Source organism: Rhyacophila brunnea, unplaced genomic scaffold (genome assembly GCF_057557595.1).
Source record: "Rhyacophila brunnea isolate RB1 unplaced genomic scaffold, BYU_Rbru_1.0 scaffold_10, whole genome shotgun sequence".
NCBI classification, from domain to species: Eukaryota; Metazoa; Arthropoda; class Insecta; order Trichoptera; family Rhyacophilidae; genus Rhyacophila; species Rhyacophila brunnea.
Genome location: NW_028232752.1, coordinates 35,183,666 through 35,203,963, shown reverse-complemented (window position 1 = coordinate 35,203,963; position 20,298 = coordinate 35,183,666). Strand labels below are relative to the sequence as shown.

The 20,298-nt window shown below is 30.5% G+C and overlaps 1 protein-coding gene across 1 annotated transcript in view; it reads right to left on the bottom strand.

Annotated features, from left to right (window-relative positions):
* LOC147079145 (uncharacterized) overlaps positions 1–20,298 on the bottom strand; it is a 71,845-nt gene that overhangs the window by 14,642 nt on the left and 36,905 nt on the right. Inside the window, exons 3-6 of the mRNA XM_085953627.1 lie at positions 17,443–17,532; positions 3,357–3,551; positions 1,602–1,758; positions 610–732 (exon numbers count right to left, since the gene is read on the bottom strand). Coding sequence (XP_085809753.1) covers positions 610–732; positions 1,602–1,758; positions 3,357–3,551; positions 17,443–17,532 — 565 coding nt within the window. The remainder of the gene's footprint in view (positions 1–609; positions 733–1,601; positions 1,759–3,356; positions 3,552–17,442; positions 17,533–20,298) is intronic.

Below are 20,298 nucleotides of genomic sequence, written 5' to 3'. Positions count from 1 at the left end.
ATATTTAAAAGCGATGAAAAAACAGTACAATTATAATGATACGTAGATAAATATTTGTATACAAAATGATTATCACAGTGTGCGTTTTATAACCACTTTACTAAAAATACCAATTAAAAGACATTACCTATTTGAAAATTACAAAAAAATGTGATTGGTTCATCGATATATTTAATATGTATAGTGTTCACTTCTACGTATAAAGTAATAATTTGTGTTCTTCTAATTATTTAATTAGTACATATCTGCACAATATAATCAGTTAATGTCGGTTTAATGATTTATTTTGCCTTCCAAACTCAATAACTACCCAGTATTAATTAACCTTACTATCATAATGCTAATAATTAAGAGGTGAAATTATTTTAATTTATGTTTCTATTGTTAATTATCGAATAATAATTGGTGTAATCACACATGCGTATGAAACATGGACCCTAAGTAAAAGAGAGATCCAGAAACAGTAGCACAACGCGGTATGGAGAGGTGCATGCTGGGCATAATGCGAAAGGACAAAAAGAGGAATGAGTGGATAAGGAAGCAGACAAGGGTTTGCGATGTGATAGAGATAGAGGTTTGTGATGATTAGTATCAAAATGGTAGACTTACGATAACAAGCAGGTCCAGAATTTGTATATGCAAACTCTGAACAAACTTTGGTCGATATTTCTCCTTCCACTCCCTTTTCCCAACAGTTCCAAGCATCCCATGTTGTTGGGCAGGTCTCATTAACTAAAACAATAATTTGAAACTAAGTTACCTTTAAATGTTAAAATACTTCAACTTTCTATACTAAAACAGTTGAATACGATTTCCTTCTAACTGAGTACAGTCTCAGACATTCCATATTAAATCCTAGTAAATCCCATTCGGATAGCGAGTTTTCTCTGCGACGCGAAGTGATTCATCCCATAATGTGTACCTCTTCATATTTAAAACAATTATTAACACTCCTGGTATTCTATCGTTGGTTTATTTCATGTTGATTTTGAGCCCAACACGAGGCGAACTTTTATGCATGCGGTACATAATATGTCAACGGTTGTCTTTTAGATGCCCCCCATGGAATTAACAAATAAAGCAACCGAAATAATCACCTCAAAATAAGACGCCAATTAATTACCGATCATTTCGGGTAAGGTGTGACCTGGTACTTGCAGCCTGCCTTCTTGGAATTTCACCAGCTAACTCACAGCATATAAGAGATTTCTTACATTTTTTTAGCTAATTTTAACATGTAAAAACGTAAAATAAAACTTCAAAACATTAGTAGACTAAATTGTAAATAGTCTTGGTTATGTGACCGCTAGAAGCCAGTTCCGCTTTAATTTCCGAAAATTGTTAATTTAATAAAAGATGTCAGTAGGTACCTATATAAAATTTTGATAGTGTGTCGAAGGCGATTATATGACAAGAAAATGATTTTTTCCAAAAATAAATATTCAGAGAAATTAAAAAAAAAAATCAGTAGCATTTTTGTAAATGGAAGATCAACTACTAAAACACCTACTCGTTATTGTGTGTTCTCTCTGTTGGGATATAATATATTTAAACAAAATTAATGAATGAATTTTCAGAAGATATCGTTTAAAAGCAATTACCTATGTGTGATGCATGGTCATTCTTGCAACAGTCTTCAGCAGCTATGACACAACGCTCCCAACGCTCAACTGCTTCCGCAGAAATTAGAAGTCTTCTGATTTCAGTTTTAGTTTCATGGATGCGTCTATCGAAAGGGAAGCATGTCTCATAGCCAGGCTACAGAAAATTTCATTAAAATATACATTAAAGTTGTTTAACAAACTTTATTGTCAGTAAAATAACTTATCAACAAACTCAAAACTTTCGTATTGAAATGCTTCCGTGATAATCTATATAATATAACAAAGTTGTTAATTCTTGATTTTAACTATTTAAGATTATGCAGATATTAAGCCAATTTTACCATTAATATTTGTGAGCGTTTTGATAAAATAAATACGTTTTCCCTAAGAGGGCAACCATTAGATTTTTTGAGCACGTACGACCAATTATTGCAAATCAGTGGCATTAAAAAAAATTAACACATTCACGCAAACTATCGATTTTGACAAAATGGCCGATATGAAATATTATTAGCAGAGTTTCCACGATATGCAAATAAAACAATGACAATTAAATATACCTTATTGAAAAACTTCAGAAAAAGGCCAACCAAGTGGGACTCGAACCTCACATTTTTCGGAGTGACGGCTCTCGTAATTGAGAAATCGGCCTAACTATGACTCATGCGGATTAAATCTGATAATTATCCCCGTCATCAGAGTTATTCCAAAATTTTGCCGAAGTGAAGCCACCAGCAACATTGATTGAATTGAGGTAATCTTATTGCTAACATGACTCGAAAATAGCTCCAGGTGTCATCCAATTTTAATTATGATGTCTCTACTCTCTATACTTATGTTAATATAGCTATTTATTACTTTATTTATTTTATTCAATACTGAATACCTAGCCATAAGGTGTGACAGATTCTTATAATTAAATAATTACAAGATAAAAAGAACTTTATATATACCACGTTTTTAAATTTTCTGTTGAATCATATAAACTTGACAATTCTATGTATAAATAAATACTTTTTTGTGTACTTGACAGAAATACTGAATAAATATAGAATACTGAAATGTTATTTTGACATTTCATATTGATTTCCACAGTAACGCACGTATATATTAATAATTTAGTTGCTAGGACTGGACACACAAGAAAAAATTTGTACTGGACAAACAAGAATAAGAGCTAATAAAAACATGGTAAGATACATCATTTTTGAAAAACCTCAGAAAACACACTTACAAACAAAAATCATAGAAAAAAGGTCAACCATACATTTATATTCACTGTCCCGGTGATTTTCTTGATAATCTTTATTGAAAGACAATAGTAATTAACCAAACAATACAATTTTATGTAATCCACTTCTTCTACTCTTATTTTTTTTAAATATGTAAATCATTACCACTACAACAGTTTCATGTCCTACCTGACGAAGCCAATAGGTAATGAATTATCTGAATAATATATAGTGAGTGCTAAGGCCAAAAAGCGTATGTAACAAAATTTGCAATTTAACAGAACAGCAATTTGAAAAATTAATTTTATTGGGCTTGGGATTTTATTATTAGTATGTATATTTACCATACAAAAAAAATGTTGTACGAAATAAATAGTCCTGCTGCACTTTTAGGACACTAAATATGTCATTAGGTATATACATATTATAATAGATGTCCCTTTTTGATTATGATTCTTGATTTGATTTTGCTAATACTAATATTATGATTATGATAAAGATACAAAGTTAGCATTCTTACCACATAGAAACATTTAGCAAGTCTCTGCTTGTATAGGCACTTAGAAAAATGTGTAGTGACATTAGGCTTTTTAAGGTTAGGCTGCGTGAAAGCCAAACACCCGTAAGCAGCTTCCCATTGAAAGTGAATCTCGGGATAGTAGAAAACTCCGCGATAGTTACACGGCTTCGTTAGGTTCCCAACATCTCCGTTGAACTGAAAAAAATTATCGTTATTATAGTAGATTGAGTTGATGTATATTATAAGCAAATTGTACAGCTTCATAGTAATCCTCCAAACTTTCATGTGTTAAAAAAGCATATGAATTTAAATCGAAGGTAAACAATATGCATCATTAATACACATTTATAATTGCGAAAACAGTTTGCCACAGGATTATGAGGAATATGTACATATTTCTGTCAGAGGAGAATCATTTTTTTAGTATTTGTGATTTTGACACATATTCGCATACTCAAAATTACGGAAACATCCAAAAATATCGTATTTTTCAATTAAACATCACTAGATTAGGTTTGGTTAGGTTAGGTTTGGTTTAAGTGATGTTTATTAGATTCAGTTTACATTTGTATAGTGGTTTACTGCTAATACCCACATATAAATGGCAACGAATGTATATAATATATTATAATATAATGTAATATTATTACATTATTATTTTATAGAATATTGAATAGACACAAGATTTAAGAAAGTTAAATTCTTCTTATTGGGGTATTTTACCAGGTATCATATAGTTAGTTACCTATTAGATAATAATTTTCCCACGCTAATACCGATATGATTACGTGGCATACGCCGTGAGCCTCGGGATATTTTATCAGGTTTCTCGTATGAGGGATTATTTCCATCTATCCAATGATCATATTGTTGTTTTAATACTTGTTTAATATTAACTTGCCGTAGGTGCTATTGTTTTATGTGGAATTCAGTAAGATGTTTTGTGCTCGATTGTTCCAACAAAGAAAGATGTGGTTATTACCAAATATCCACTCGTGCGCTACGTATGTAAGTCCTATTGTCTATATTTTCGAATAATATACTTAATAGAAGTTTCTATAGACTATAATAAGAACTATTATCTTACCTAGTTAACGGTTTAGACACCTACTGTCAATATCAGTGGCGAAGATTGCCTGTTGGGTGAAGGTAATTTACTCGTTACCGAAAATAACAGTGCAGACACCAACAATAAAGATGTGTTCATATACGAAGCAATAATATTATGATATTTTTGCATACACTCTATATAATAGAGCCTCACATAAAACTGTGATTGTTAGAATCTAGCTAAAAACCCGTTTTGTAATGACATACTTAGGTATGTTTATTTACAATGAATAATGTAATACGCTATATTTAACAAAACAATATGTTACAGCATTGATTATCTTTAACTATTCACAATAATTTTAAACTTTGGGGCACACTGTTTTTGTCATTATAATTCGTAAAACCAGTATAGCCAGACATACATCATGTCCCAGCAAACAAATTACAAAAATGTTCGTTAAATTGTCGCTATACAAATGCACGTGCACACAGATTTAGCTCAGCACATGTCCACCAATGCAAAAATTTCAAAATTTTTAATACTACAACAAGCCACGAGACCCGACGACATTGGCGTATTTAAACACTACACTACACAAAATTACATAAATATATGTGACCTCACTGAAGAACGTACCTGGAGCCCCCTTATAAGAAACGAAGGAAACTATACGAAACTAATCATTAAAATGTTGTGCGCTTTAATCAAAACCAAAATAGGGTTATAAAACCACAGATATCCCCACTCGCTTGTGTGCTCAGTGATTTTACACATGTTTCTGACATCCGCGTTTGAATGCAGAACAACACATGGGAATTTATATAAAAATATTTGAAATGTTTCATTTGCATATCATGTAACTTTTTTTTATAAATTGATTGTATTGTTTTATTGATTATATTAATCATTAAACACAAAATACAGTCAACGTACACCGCAATAAAAACATTCACGTTATAGCACAAGTAAAATGAATAAAGCTATATAAAAAGCTCTCGGCCTTGAACCAGAACAACTTTTTTGAAATTCACCTTTTCACATTTCTTTGGCAAGAAAAGCTTAATAAAAAATATGCTGTTGACTTTGAACCGAAGCGGAATTTCTTAAATTTGCCAGTACAACAAAAAGGTAAGAAAAGCCTTAAATATATCTCGAATTCGAACTCAAGTGGATTCGGCTGGTAAAAAAATTTGGATGAGATGAATTATAAAAAGTGAAATCTTGTGAAACAAAAAAGTCGAGAAATTACACTTGCTAATATTTGTTTTATTATTATTATTATTATTCGATACAATAAGGTTTAAGGATTATTATTAATTAAAATACTCTTTCTTGTTGTTTCTAGCATTCTTACATATTGTGTATTTTCGGTAGGTTTTGAATAAAAAAAATATGATTTAATTCACTCTAAATAGATAGTGAAATCACCATAAAATATGAAATATAAAAATGACAATTCGAAAGACAGTTTTAACTTGAATACAAGTAAAACCCACTTAAAACCTAATATTAAAAATGTTCATTTTATATACGTAGATAAATACAATATTTAAATTATTTAAAATATCACCGAAAAATGCATTGTAGGCCTCTTAGAATTACATAATACATAATAATATACTTGTTTTACATATAAATTACATATTATACAGCGAAAGTGTTGTTGAAAATATCAATATACCCAGACAATATGTACGAACATGTGTTAGTCGTAAAGTATTTTTTATTGCCTTTCTATTGTTTTAATTCTAAACAAAATATTAATGATGTGAATTTACACATACATCAGTATATTCTCTCGTATACAATATAGAAGAAGAATAACAGGGACTGGATAGATTGAATAGTGGCTAAGTTCCACCCAGGCTGACAAACTGAATAACAAAATTACCTTGCCGTAGCGACATAGAGCTGTCTACGCCGTAGAAGTACACTATTATTAATTTCAAGGAAGAAATATATGTAATATATTTTCGTTTGACTCTATTAGAATGTACATTTTATATACGACTAGAGTCTAGAGCAGTGGTTCTTAATCGGTGCACCGCGGAGCACTGGTGCACCGTTAGCTTGTTGCAAGTGCACCGCGAAAAAATAATAAAAGCAGAAAATTCCGCGAAATAGTGAAAACCAAAAAGTCCTTCGAAAAATTATGAAAGCCGATGAAAGATCTAACGTGATTGTGAGTTTTCGTATCAAGAAAAAGAAGAATGAATAAATTATTGGTCACCTTGTCAACGGATCGTACCTACTCTAAAAATAAATCTTTCTGAAATAACTATGGAGAAATTTTGGATTTCTGTCCGAGTCGAATATTAATTCAGCTCTCTACACGAGGGCACTGAAAATCTTGTAACAGTTTTCAACATCATATTTGTGTGAGCTTGGTTTCTCAACAATAACTAATATAAAAACTAAAAAATGAGAAAAACTTACGAATTTAGACGAAGAATTGGGGGTAGCTATATCAAATATCCGACCTAATATTTCAGAAATCTGCAAAATCCGACAATCTCAGGTATCACATGAATTTGATTTTCACATCAAATATATTTCATTTTGTTAAGGACAATTTTAGTTACAGCTTTTTTTTATTTATATATATTTTCTATATTTTTTTCATTGACTGTTATGTAATCTGTCTAATTTGTAATAAAAGCTAAGTTATATTTTTCGGTACTGTTCGGTTATACCGGAGCCAGCGGAAAACGCATTTTGAAAATAGCCGATAAACTGGATTATTTGTTAGTTTGGGTTAGTTTAGGTTCGGTTAGGTTGGGTTAGGTTAGGTTAGGTTAGGTTAGGTTAGGTTTGGTTAGGTTAACCTAACAAATAATACAGTTTATCGGCTATTTTCAAAATGCGTTTTCCGCTGGCTCCGGTATAACCGAACAGTACCTATTTTTCTTTGTTTCCTGACCGTTTGATGTTGGTGCACCGCAATTTTTTCTTTTGATCAAAAGTGCACGGTGACTTCGAAAAGGTTAAGAATCACTAGTCTAGAGACTAGACTAAGTGAGCGTTGGCAGACTCTAACGTCATTGTCCTAAATCGCCATCCATTTTTCATGGATTTCCAATTGAATGTTGAGGGTTATTTTTCTCTCGGCCAAGCTACATGGTTTTCATTTAATAGACCATGGGCCAAACTTGGGTAAAATTGGCCACGCCGACTTGATATCAACTAAGGCCAACTTTTAGGCATTTGAAAAGTTTACTGCGTCGTAATAATATGGAAGACAGAATAATTCCAATCCCTCCACTTTCAACTCCTGACTCATCTGATTTGACAGAATTCCAGTACATGGGTACAGTCGGTACAGAAGACATTTCATGTCACTAAAGATGACGATAAAAATTACGATAAACAAGTTAAGATCCTTTTTTTATTTTCATATATACATGATTGCTACATTAGTATCTTGCAGTCTCAGAACAAGGAAATATGGAACTAAATTCTTTTCATTTAGACAGATTTATAGCAGATATGCAGCCGAGCACAAATCGCGACTGCATATAAATGACAGGTAGAGATAAGGTTACTCAAATCATTCTCCAACTACCAGAATCTTCGTCTCCTGGTGCTTACTGTTAAACATGTTTATTCTGATTAAGTCTTATTTATAATGTGATCTCACAATATGAAGTGAAAACGCAATGTTATTATATTATTATATCATAATATTTGATCGATTCTTGAGCGTATTTTGATATTTGATTTTGATTATTTACTTACGTACTATGATTTCAATTTTACACGAGTATTCATCTAATTAATGATGTACGGAAACTGATGTTATAAATGTAATGTACATTGCTGTGAGTTTCAATAGTTTTTCCATAAAACAAGATATAATGGGAGGGTCGACGAATGAAACAAACCCATGCAATACGCTTGATTGAATTATTTATTTTATCCAATGAATTAATTAACAAAGCAACCTTTTCATTAAATACATATATATATATGTATCTAAAGTTTGGAACGACCTCAGAAACATACCTGTTATATAATTAGATGTGGGTATATTGATAAAGGCTTTGGAAAATATAGTATAGAAATTTTACTAAGCATATAAATATTTTACATTATAATAAAATTATCATTAAACTATGGAAACACAATAAAATTGACATATACCTATGAAAAGTATAACGATTAGTACTATTTAATAATCAGCCGTATATACGCAGTAATGATGATTTTACATAAACAAAAATATTGAAGGATGTATTGTAAATAATCATCTTATTCGTAGTTATTATCCTCACTATTGAGGGTTTCAATTTCCACTGAATGGAGTAGTAGCTCCGTTACCTTCGACCATCTTTCCCTTCTGAATGGTAGAAATAAGAAAACCAATATCTCGAGCGTGTCGGAAAAATGCTAAAGAAATCAAATACGTTACGCCGTGAGTTTATTTTAAATGTACAGCTAGTTCGGAATATATGCGTTCGTATACTTGGCCATGCATGAAATTCGGAACACCATCTTCTATCACCAAATTTTCAACAGTCGTTTTTTTATGTCTTCACACCCTAGATACACAATATGCAAGAGGCTAGTAACGTCCTATAACGCATTTCGTTATGTTATTGACTTTTTCAAATTCTACCTAGCCTATAAATGGCTACGTTCGTCAACGATATTAAATGTGTAACGACTTCAGATACTAGTATTAAACATTCTTATAATACATACCTCGCAGTATGACAGCACTGAGCCTATTTCATTTGGTTGCCATGTCGAGGAACGATTGTACACTACCTTAATCATAACACTCCAAAAAGTAATGAAAAAACTATACGACTCGAGATACCTATATATAAAATGATTAGCTCCTCATACCTTCAAACTAACTGACAAAACAATCTATATTTTCAGTTATCATGTTTTGCCCAAACCGGTATTTTATTATATAACAAGATCGAGCCTGTTTTTCGTGGCATATAATGCAAAAATCTTGTGTTATTTCAGTCCATCGTGCGTCATAGAATGCCGCCAATCCATTTATCTTCGAAGATAGGGTGCGCGATGATCCATGAACTTGTCAAAAATGTGGACCATTCAACATCGATATCACTTGACCAAGGCTCTTCCATGACGTAGGTGAGTTTTGATCATGCGAGAAAAACACCAGATGAACTCTTCGCGACCTCTGGCCGAAAACTTGGGTTGCTAACGCGGTTAGATTATTTACTAAACTTTTGCTTCGAAATTGAATAATAAAAATAACACACCTCATATGACGAAAGGATATGGAACAATGTTGACGTGTGTTCATTCTTAAATTTAAGTCATCGGTTTTTCATAATATGAAGTTTTAATACTAGCCAGGTACGTTTTAGTTGCCATAATACTCTACAATTAAGATCTATCGCTGTTTATATAGTCGATGCCTACGGAATGTAGGTATTATTTAGATATTTTAACTACTAATAATTAGATTCTGTGTACTTTTTACTATCCTTAGGTAAACAAAGCTTTGTGTGTAAGAGGTTCTGAGTATTATCTTATATGAAGGCCACACCTACATTTTTGTTTATAGATAAAAAATAATCTTTGTCAGCTGATGTATTCTACTTAAATATGTATATATTATATTCATATTGTATTAAACATTTTTTTGTAAGTGCAAAGATTTAGTAGGTTATTTTGACGGTTTATTTTTCTGCACTGAGAAACTAACTCATGAATCTAATATGTTTGGTGTGTTATGATAGTTTGAAAATTATTTTGGACCCGTCAAATGTTATGTAATACGTATCCATTATACTAATAAAATTGCAGGAAATTTAGATTTTCTTCTAATAATTCTATCAATACAATCCTAGTCCAACCAAAGAGAGATTTTCTTTTATACCAATGCATTCTACATAGTACTTCTTCGTGAGGTCATTTAAATCAATTTTAATTCAGTTTTTCAAAATTGGTAAAACGAATTTCTATGTTTCCACAAATGTGATAGAAGATAGATAGAAGTGATTTTCATGATGCAGTTTATCGTGCTTGATATTGAAGTATGTTTTTATAAAATATGCCATATATCTAACCATATTGAATGACTTTAGTTAATCATTTTATATGTTGCTTACAATATTTACCTGCACACTCATAAACAATATACAATAATATAAATGTTAAAAGCAAGATTTTTTTTTAATTGGTTATTTTATTTTCTATTATTAATAATAATATAATTTTTATTTCTTGATTAGAAATCGTTAAGAATAACAACATAATTGAACTAGGAGAATTAATATTTAAATGTTAAGTAACTTTTAAATGCCTATTTAAAAATATCCCTTATTTTTTTCAATGTTGAATGAAAGTTTTTAAAAAATGTGTAGAAACTGTATTGAATATAATAATATTATTATCGGGTCATATTATTAGCTACTCGACTTTCTGCGGTTTCTAATACTGGGATACAGATGAATAGCTATATGAGATAAAATAGTAGCTTTTTACACGAAAATACTTTTATTAGAAAATAAATTATTTATTATTATGAAACGTTTTCATCAATAAATAAATTACAAAATCTGAAATTGTTTTGTACGTTCTGCTACGCAATATAAAATGCAATAGAAGATTTATTTTCTAATATGTTTGCGTATTTTCAATCAGTACAATTAATTCCATTACTATTTTTTATCTTTTAAAATATATTAAACATAAAACATTTTATTAAATTTGATAAAATTAAAAAGTGTTGTAAATATGTTTACTTGGTATCTATTTGTTGACGTATTACATATGAATTATTATACTACGGTAAGAGTTCATAAAAAGAACCAATTAAGTAAATGTTATCTTATCTCGGAATTATAATACTCATCAAAATTGGTTATAGCATGGTAACATCGTGCAATTCTGAGGTTATATGTTTCAGTTCTAGATATTATTTCATGCAGGCAGAATATTCCGGTTAAACGTGTTATTGTTATTCTTGCGGTATATGTCATCAAAATCACACTTTAATTACTTTTTGCATTACTTATTATTAGCTGACAAACGTCAGTGTGCCAAATTTTGCTGAAACAATAACGTTATCTTTGACCCGTTTTAATTAAAAAGCATTGAAATAGAGGAGGTGTCAAAAATATAATTTATGTTTTACGGCAAAATTTAATGAAAAATTATATTGTAATTTTTTATTAGTAATAAACTCTGATATAACATTTATATTATGTATTATATCAACGTCTCTGTTGCCATATATAGTCTTTATTACATACGTGTATGTATATCCAAATATTATTCGATAGTCAAGGTACCTTCTAGTTAGACGTACGATCAGTGGCATTATCGAAATTACTTTCTCTTGGGCATTCTACATACTGTGGTTAAAAATTTAGAAGAGATTTTTATTTGGTTACCGTATTTTTTCTGTCTCATACGTGGTCTAAATGAGAGTTCTGCCTAAGGTCGATATATCGAAAAAGAGTATCGATACCAAAGTATCGAAACATCGGTCAAATGTATCAAATTCAAATATACTTTTTTAACTTTGCCTGCCATATGGGTTTGTATCCCATATTATCTAAGAAATCGGGAGCATTCTTAGTTGTTTGTTCTCTCAAGATGCTAAAATAACCCATCAGTGGTAATACCAATTGGTAGAATAATAACGCTCAACCAAATTGCTTGAGATATCGACATAATTCACTTACACGTGGATGAGTTAAAATTGACGTTGGTGGCCGCGCGGCTTAAGCGTTGGACTATAACTCCGTGGGTCCCAGGTTCGAATCCTGGGTCTGGCAAGTACACATATTGTTTTTCAATTTGTGGGTGTCAGGGTATGGACCCAATAGATTGAGCAAGTGGCTAATATCCATTTCTCGTAAAAAACAAAATCTGTCAATACAAACCTCTACTATGTGGAGGCCCATATGATCCTATTAGGATCGGACATGGTCGAAAGAAGAATATAAATTCCTAAATTAGGGTATGTTTGGCTCACTAAGTTAACTTTTTTGAAACTGCTTATAAATTATTGTGAACAAATATATATTTTTTAAGTCACGCTGTAATCAGCGTGTTACTTATTATTCTTTGTGCTTCGTGTTATATTGGTCTTTACACTGTTTACTTACCTATGTAAATAAATTAATTCACTTTAATAGCACAATAGCACAGGTATGACACACCATGCGTTAGGGAAGGTCATTTTATATTTCACTATTTGGGAGTAGAATTGCAATGCGTAGCAAATATTTTGATGCAAAGAAAGTACGGTACAAATTTTCACGCGCGGAGAAAATCAGTGACGTAGCTACATGATTGCGATAGTTTGCAAAGTAGAATAGTCCAATCAGACAATATACTATACTACTCAGTTTAATAGTGTATTTTAATGTTTAATCAATACTTAAGTTTTTTGGTCGGTAGCTAAGTGATAACTCTCGCCCGGATAGCAAAATATGCGTATACTAATCTTGTATTTAGCTATCTACGATATAATATTATATAATACTCGTAATTAACTAACTACATTGGGCAAGCCATTTCGCATCGATGAAAGATACTAATATTGCTCATTAAAAAAAATAATGTAGCGACAGGAAAGGTAAGAAAGAAGAATTAATTTTAACTTTCATTTTTAAAAATAATATGATGAATATCTACTTATTAATTCGGATGAAAAATATAGTAGATATCTCATATTAAAAATATGGAAAATCCCTTGCATGATTTTATTATAATAGTCATTATTTTTGGCTATGTCAATAGTATAGTTATGATCATGGTCCACATCCTGAAGCGGGCCCCCAGGCCAGAATCTTTGACGGCCCCGCCCCACCCACCTATCCCTAAGATTAAGTATTCCACTGCTAAAGACGCGCCCGGTCATTAGATTTAATACTTTCACTGCTGACGAGTTAATTACCACATTTAATTATCATGTTAATTGCTACACGCCAGGCGTGTCTTTAGCAGATACCGTTTTGTGGTAATTAACTGGCCAGAACGGATAGTGTAAGGGCAGTCTGATGTTCTACAGTAGTGTTTTCAAAATTCTACGAGGGAATTATTATTTAAATACCTATATCAATCAGTGATCACTTAGATGGTCATCCCACCCACCACGCGGGGCCCTCCCTATGCGTTATGATCATGCAGAATTAGTAATTTATTGTTACTAATGAAATATTATAAATTGTGATTTGAAAGAAAACTATTTTTGAACATTTCATTCCACGTATGTCTCTGGAATGATATGTTGACTCATTATGTTGATTTTAAAATTGAAAAATAGTGGTTTAATATTTATTATTAATTATTATACCAATCTTAAGAACGATCTAAAATGATTAATTCTAATAAATATTCAAACAGAAAACGCTGATGATCCTAAAGTTGTGACAGAAAAATGGGAGTTCACTATCCGTTTCGCTCATTACAGATAAAAGGGGTGTAGTTTTCATATGTATTATTCGATTGTATTATTTTGTACTTATTACACTATAAATATTTATTTAAACAATTTATAAACATGCAAGCATCCTTACAAGTCAGATTTACATGTGCGCAATGGAAATTATACTTACTTATATATACAATTCCCTCCAAACATTATGGGTTTTTGACTTGTCAAAAAAATATATTTAAAATTTTCCTGAACCGGTTAAATTTGACAGGATTCCGTTCCCTAACGTTCCTTTAAAAAAATACAATAGGTGTATTTTTTATTACTTCTATTTATTTTTTTATACTCGCTATTATCATGCTTCAAATAGTGGATATGATGACATAAAATTTTAACATGTTTAACATTCAAATGAGTTTATATCTGTAAGATTAAAAAAAATAGAATTTTCGAATGAAAGTGTTTCAGAAAACATTTTGTTATACTCAACTTTTATTCTATTTTATTTTTCATTCTTTGTGTAAAATCCTAATTACCAGATCTACTCGTAAGTATAAATCAAATATAGTTCAGTAATCTAACGACACCACCTATGAGCTATAAATCTTTTTTTTTTATCTAAAGCTATATTGTCAGAGTATTTTTTGTTAATTATTGATAAAATTGATATCATACGCTAAGTTTATCTTTTATCAATTTGTTGTAAATTTCTATTACCTAGAATATTTACCACATTCTGTTTTTTATGCCATGTAGGTATTAAATCTATGAAATAATATTATATAAAAGTCAATTAATATTATTTATAATAAATACATTTATTACGTCAAATAATACTTTACGAAAACAACATTATCTGCATACAAAAAAACTAAGCAAATGAAACCAGAATTATTATAATCTTAATTATTTAAAACCTACTTTCGAGATATATTATTCCATTTGGAATAGTGTTGTCATGTTAAAATGAATTTAATGATAAACATTTTTGTTTTCTACAATAAATAAAAAATACCATCCGTTGTTTATCACAAACTTCGTGTTGTGGATTATCGTTGACTTATTGAAATATTATTGATTATTTACTTATTAAAAACGTTTTCAAAAGTATTGAGAGAAATTCATTCGATGATAATAGATTTGATAAAACTAATTTAACGGAAAGATATCTGACTTTGACTTTTAATGGTTGATTAATACGTATGATTGAATTGGAAACATCAAAAATCCAATGGCAACATTGTATGCAAAATGTCAATTTTAAAATGGTGAACTGTTGTCTACTTTCTTTCAAATTTAGTTACTGATTAAGTAAAGACTGTTATTTGCAACCACATGGTTATCCAACTCGTAGTCGGATTCTCACTGTCCTGTAATTTGTTACCTGTCAAATATTTTGTACATATTCTTTAAAATATTGTTGGTTAAAAGTCTATCATTCAACAGAATGTATCGTTTCTCACCGCACAATACATAAAAAACGTACAATCATACAAAGAAAATGGCCAATCTTCGACAGTCGTACTACAGAAATTAAGGTGAAATGCATAGACTGGTTTTGGTTATTTTTGAGCTGTCTATTAAGTTGTTAACGGCCGTCAAGTAAAATATGTAAAATTAGATAAATAATTTAATAATGGACTTAAAATTATCCTTTTATTATATTTTTCAATTAATGTCATGAGATACTATCATTTTTTTATGTTATAGTACAGCGCCCGGCAACCTATGCCACGGGTGCCACTAGGTGGCACGCAAAAGAATTTTTGGTGGCACGCCTCGAAAATGACGATTTGTTAAAATTTTCGGTACTTTTTCGCTAATTTTTTTTTTTATTTTCTAAATTTTAAAAAGTTTGTGGACACTTTAAGTAATTGCTTTGTAATACCTGATATAATGCATTATATATCAACTTTATAGAAGTATTTCATAAACAGGTTTATGAAATAAATCGCATTCGCTCATTTAAGTGTTTTCGGTACAACGTACTACTGTGAGCAAACATTCTCAATTATTATGAAATATATTATAAACCCGTATCGAAATCGTTTAACTAAAGAAAAATCGGAAATTTGCATAAAATTAAACACTTCCAACTATGAAACAAATAGTGAAGTGTTAGCTTCCAAAATTTAACCTCAAGGGAGTCACTAATGTTTAAATATTGTAATTTTACAACGTTTTTATTAGCTCGTATTCTTATTTGTCCGGTGGTTGTGTATCCAGTATAAATCTTGCAATCGATTTTTAACTAACTTCCCGACTAGCTAGACATTTGAAACTTTTATAATATACCAGAACACAATGCCAATGCATTCTTTTATTACTTTTAGCCATTTTTAAGTAGAATTGAATTCATTTCCAGTTAATCCTGTTTCGTATGAAAAGTTATTTCGGAAGAAATTCGTAATCCAATCCACTATTATTGGTTGCTAAGTGGGTGATCCTAGCAACTAAATTACTAATATATACGTGCGTTACTATGGAAATTAAAATGACATTTCAGTATCCTATACTTGTTGGTTTGTTTGTTTTTTTATTTACTTCATATCAAGTACAAGTTTGAGCATATTGAGCATAATAGTTCAACAGAAAATTTAAAAACGTTGTATATAATTCTTGTTATCTTATAATTATTTATGATGTTTTATGTAGCGTGTATTATTATAGTCAAATAAAATTGTCTTACAGTAGATTTACTAGTTTTATTTCAGTGGCACGCCGAGTGTCCAGTATTTTGAATTACCTGTTTCGTGGCACGCACATGCATTTGAATTGCCGACCGCTGTTATAGTATACAAAAATAACACATGTCATATGAAAATAATGTGAAAATGGGTGCCTGACGAAATCCCGAATGGCCGAAATCCCGAAAGCCTAAATCCCGAAAACCGAATTCCCGAAGGCCGAAATCCCGAATGCTGAAATCCCGAATGGCCAGAATCCCGAAGGCTGAAATCCCGAAAAATAAAAAAAAACAAACAATAATAATTGCACAATCTTAACAATCATCTCGAATTGCGCAAATTTTACAAGATGACAAAAAACCTTAAAAGTGTTAAGATTGCGCAATTATTACTGTTTGTATTTTTTTTATTTTTCAGGATTTCGGCTTTCGGGATTTCAGCCATTCGGGATTTCAGCAGCCTGGGTTTCGGCATTCGGGATTTCGGCCTTCGGGATTTCGGCTTTCGGGATTTCGGCCATTCGAGATTTTGGCCATTCGGGATTTCATCATTCGGGATTTCAGCCTTCGGGATTTCGACCCAAACCCTGTGAAAATTAATTTCTTAATTCCGCAATAGAGACTCGCAAATGCAGAGACAGCAAACCTTTATCTTAAAAAAACTTAATTTGTCGTATAAGCAAAGTTTATAATACAAATAAGAAAATGATAATAATATTATGCACCATATTATTATTTTGTCGTAATAATTTACGCTCTAATAAATAAAGACTATCGAGGAAGTGACTAAATAATAATTTTCTATAGATAAGAAAATGTTTCTCAATAGATAATTTCTAACAATTTTTATCAGAAAGAAATTGCTGTGCACAATGTTTTCATATTAAACTGTTGCATAAATATATATATATATATTCCGATAGATTTTTCAATATTACTGCGTAAATATAATAAAATAAAATATCATTACCACATAACATTCTGGTGGATTCGTTTGACTTCGTGAAGATACGAACGGTTCTTCAGAAAAAATATCTATCTCTTGCCCAACAACTCCAATCTGCAAAAAATAAAAACAGGATTTGTTATTTATCTTAATATATTTAAAGATACTAGGGACGGATTTTTCTAAAAACTAAAAACAATATTTATGTACTATTCAACACATTTTATGCATTCGCTGATATATCAATTCAAAATATATATATTTATATCTCCAAAAAAAGAAAACGTGTTAGACAAAACTTATTGAAATTTGGTATGTATTACAAAATGAATCGACATATATGATTTTATTGGAAAATAAATACCAACTTTCATCAGTCATTATAAAATGCTTTGTTAAAAGTACCTAGATGGGGGAAAGTCGGATACTCGTTTGTTTTTAAGGCGTAATATTTTTACTTTCAAATATCGAATCATTGAGCTTTCGGAATAACTCATAGACAATAATTGACGTAAACATTTAGGTAGGTATACTGTTTCTTCTTCTTTTATATTTTAAGTAACTATTTTTTTAATGATTTACCGAGGCTTTGACGGCGACTCGCTGTCATATCGCCTTTAATTAGGTAACTATTAATATTTAATGTTTATATTAATTAATTTACAGTTATATTTTTTCTTCTTTTATATTTTAAATGTCAACATTATGATAAGTATTCCATTGCTATTTTATTACCTATTGTAAAATACATACTTATAGGTCAATAAAATAGTATTATTATTATTATTCCATGTCCGATCCTAATAGGATCATATGGGCCTCCACAGAGTGGAGGTTTGTATTAACAGATTTTATTTTTACGAGAAATGGATGTCAGCCACTTGCTCAACCTATTAGGTCCATACCCTGACTCATACACAAATTGAAAAACAATATGTGTACTTGCCAGACCCAAGATTCGAACCTGGGACCCTCGACACCACATACCGGCGCTTAGGCCACGCAGTCATCGTGGGTGTATAGTAACTTTTGATATTTTATGCCATAATTACTATGATATAATATTTTTTTCGAATACATTCTCCTGATTTTCGTCAAAACCATTTTACATTCGTTTGATTATACATGAGAATCTATTGTGTCACTGTGCTTCTTATGCCGTGTCCACACTGGCAACAAGTTGTTAGCAACCTCGTTAAATTTCACGATAATTATCAAAATTTGTTTGAACAAAAATTATTTTTAAAACAATTCCGGAATAATTCATGTTATATGCTGGATTGATTTACGCTGAACATTCCAAGGTAACGTCGTTATTTATTAATAAATTCATTCATTTTACACTTCTGATGAGAATTTTATGTTCTTTTCTCTAATTTTATACTTCATAAAAATAATATCATTTTTATTTATTCACCTAGCCTAGCCTAGTTGGTTAAATGATGTAGTATGTTGTAATTCATTCAGTAGTATATTTAGTACCTACTATTTTGCTCATAAGCAAAGCATATGGACTCACCCCCATAGAGTAGTAATTATTTTAAAATACTTTTTAACGAGAAATTATTTTTAGTATTTGTTTCAATCTGATGGAAATGCTCCATTGGATAAGCAAAACGTATTATTTTTATTGCAATAACCTAAACGCACGATAAATAAAACTATTCTCCTATCAACTCAAACTGCTCAAAAATCCTTCCCTATGAAAAAAACCACCACTCCATCCAAACTACTTACTAAATAAAGTAATCAACACGTCAAGTCAATGGGTTTCATGATTATTAAACTTTCTCGTTTTAGAACAGATATACCAGATTAGGACGCCAAGCGACCTGCAACGTTTAGCGAGGCAGCTAGCTCTGCTAGTTACGAGTATAATAGATAATAAAATCTCTATACAATAGCGATTTATATAAATAAGTAGTTAGCTTAACAATATAATGAACTTCATTAAATTAAGTGTGTATATCATGTCCATTGTCCAATAATAAAAAATATCTGACGTCAATTTTTACATGATAGGAATTATTCCTATCATATCAAACAATCGCCTCAAGTAGAGCCACCCCTGTTTGATACATTACAAAAGACGTCATCACAGTATCGTAGCTACTTCGTATAAAGAGTACGCAAAGCGTTTTTTCAATAAAAATAATATAGTGTCCAGATAAAATATAGATTAAAAAGATGAAAAAATCTAAAATAATATGAAAAATGGGAGGAAAACTGATAAGACTTGAGAAAAATTTGGAAAGAATAACTATATAAGTAGGGATTGCAATACCGATATTCCATTATTTATTGATACCTAAATACCGGTGTCAAAAATCCAAAATACCAGTATTTTCAGTATTAAGAAAGCATACACGTTTATATTTTCTAAAATGAATTTATTATTACTTTTTCATTGCCTACTTACTAAGTACTATATTGTATATTCATTTTAGTATATAAGATTAATGCTACCATAACGTAAATATATCACCTGAAAGAACAAAAGCTAAATAAAATAAAAAAATCCCTCAAATATAAAAGAATTGCCGCGATGAATTAACATTTCGTAAATGAAAACATTCGTGGAAAATATTTCCAATTATTCTACAACTATTTATCCAACGTTGATTGTACATCCAACAAAGTTGAATTTTAGAAAAAAATTTCCTGAATCCGGACTTGTAGTATTTACGTCATATTTATAAAGGTCAACAAAATGTAGGTTTGCTACAGGTTGATACAAAATATTATTTTAAATAGATTTTAGTAACTATAGTTATTGATATGTATTTCTTTTTTCTTTATAATATGTTTTGATGAATACCGGTATTCAATAAGAAATACCGAAATATCGGTATTGATATATCCATTCGGTATTGTAATCCT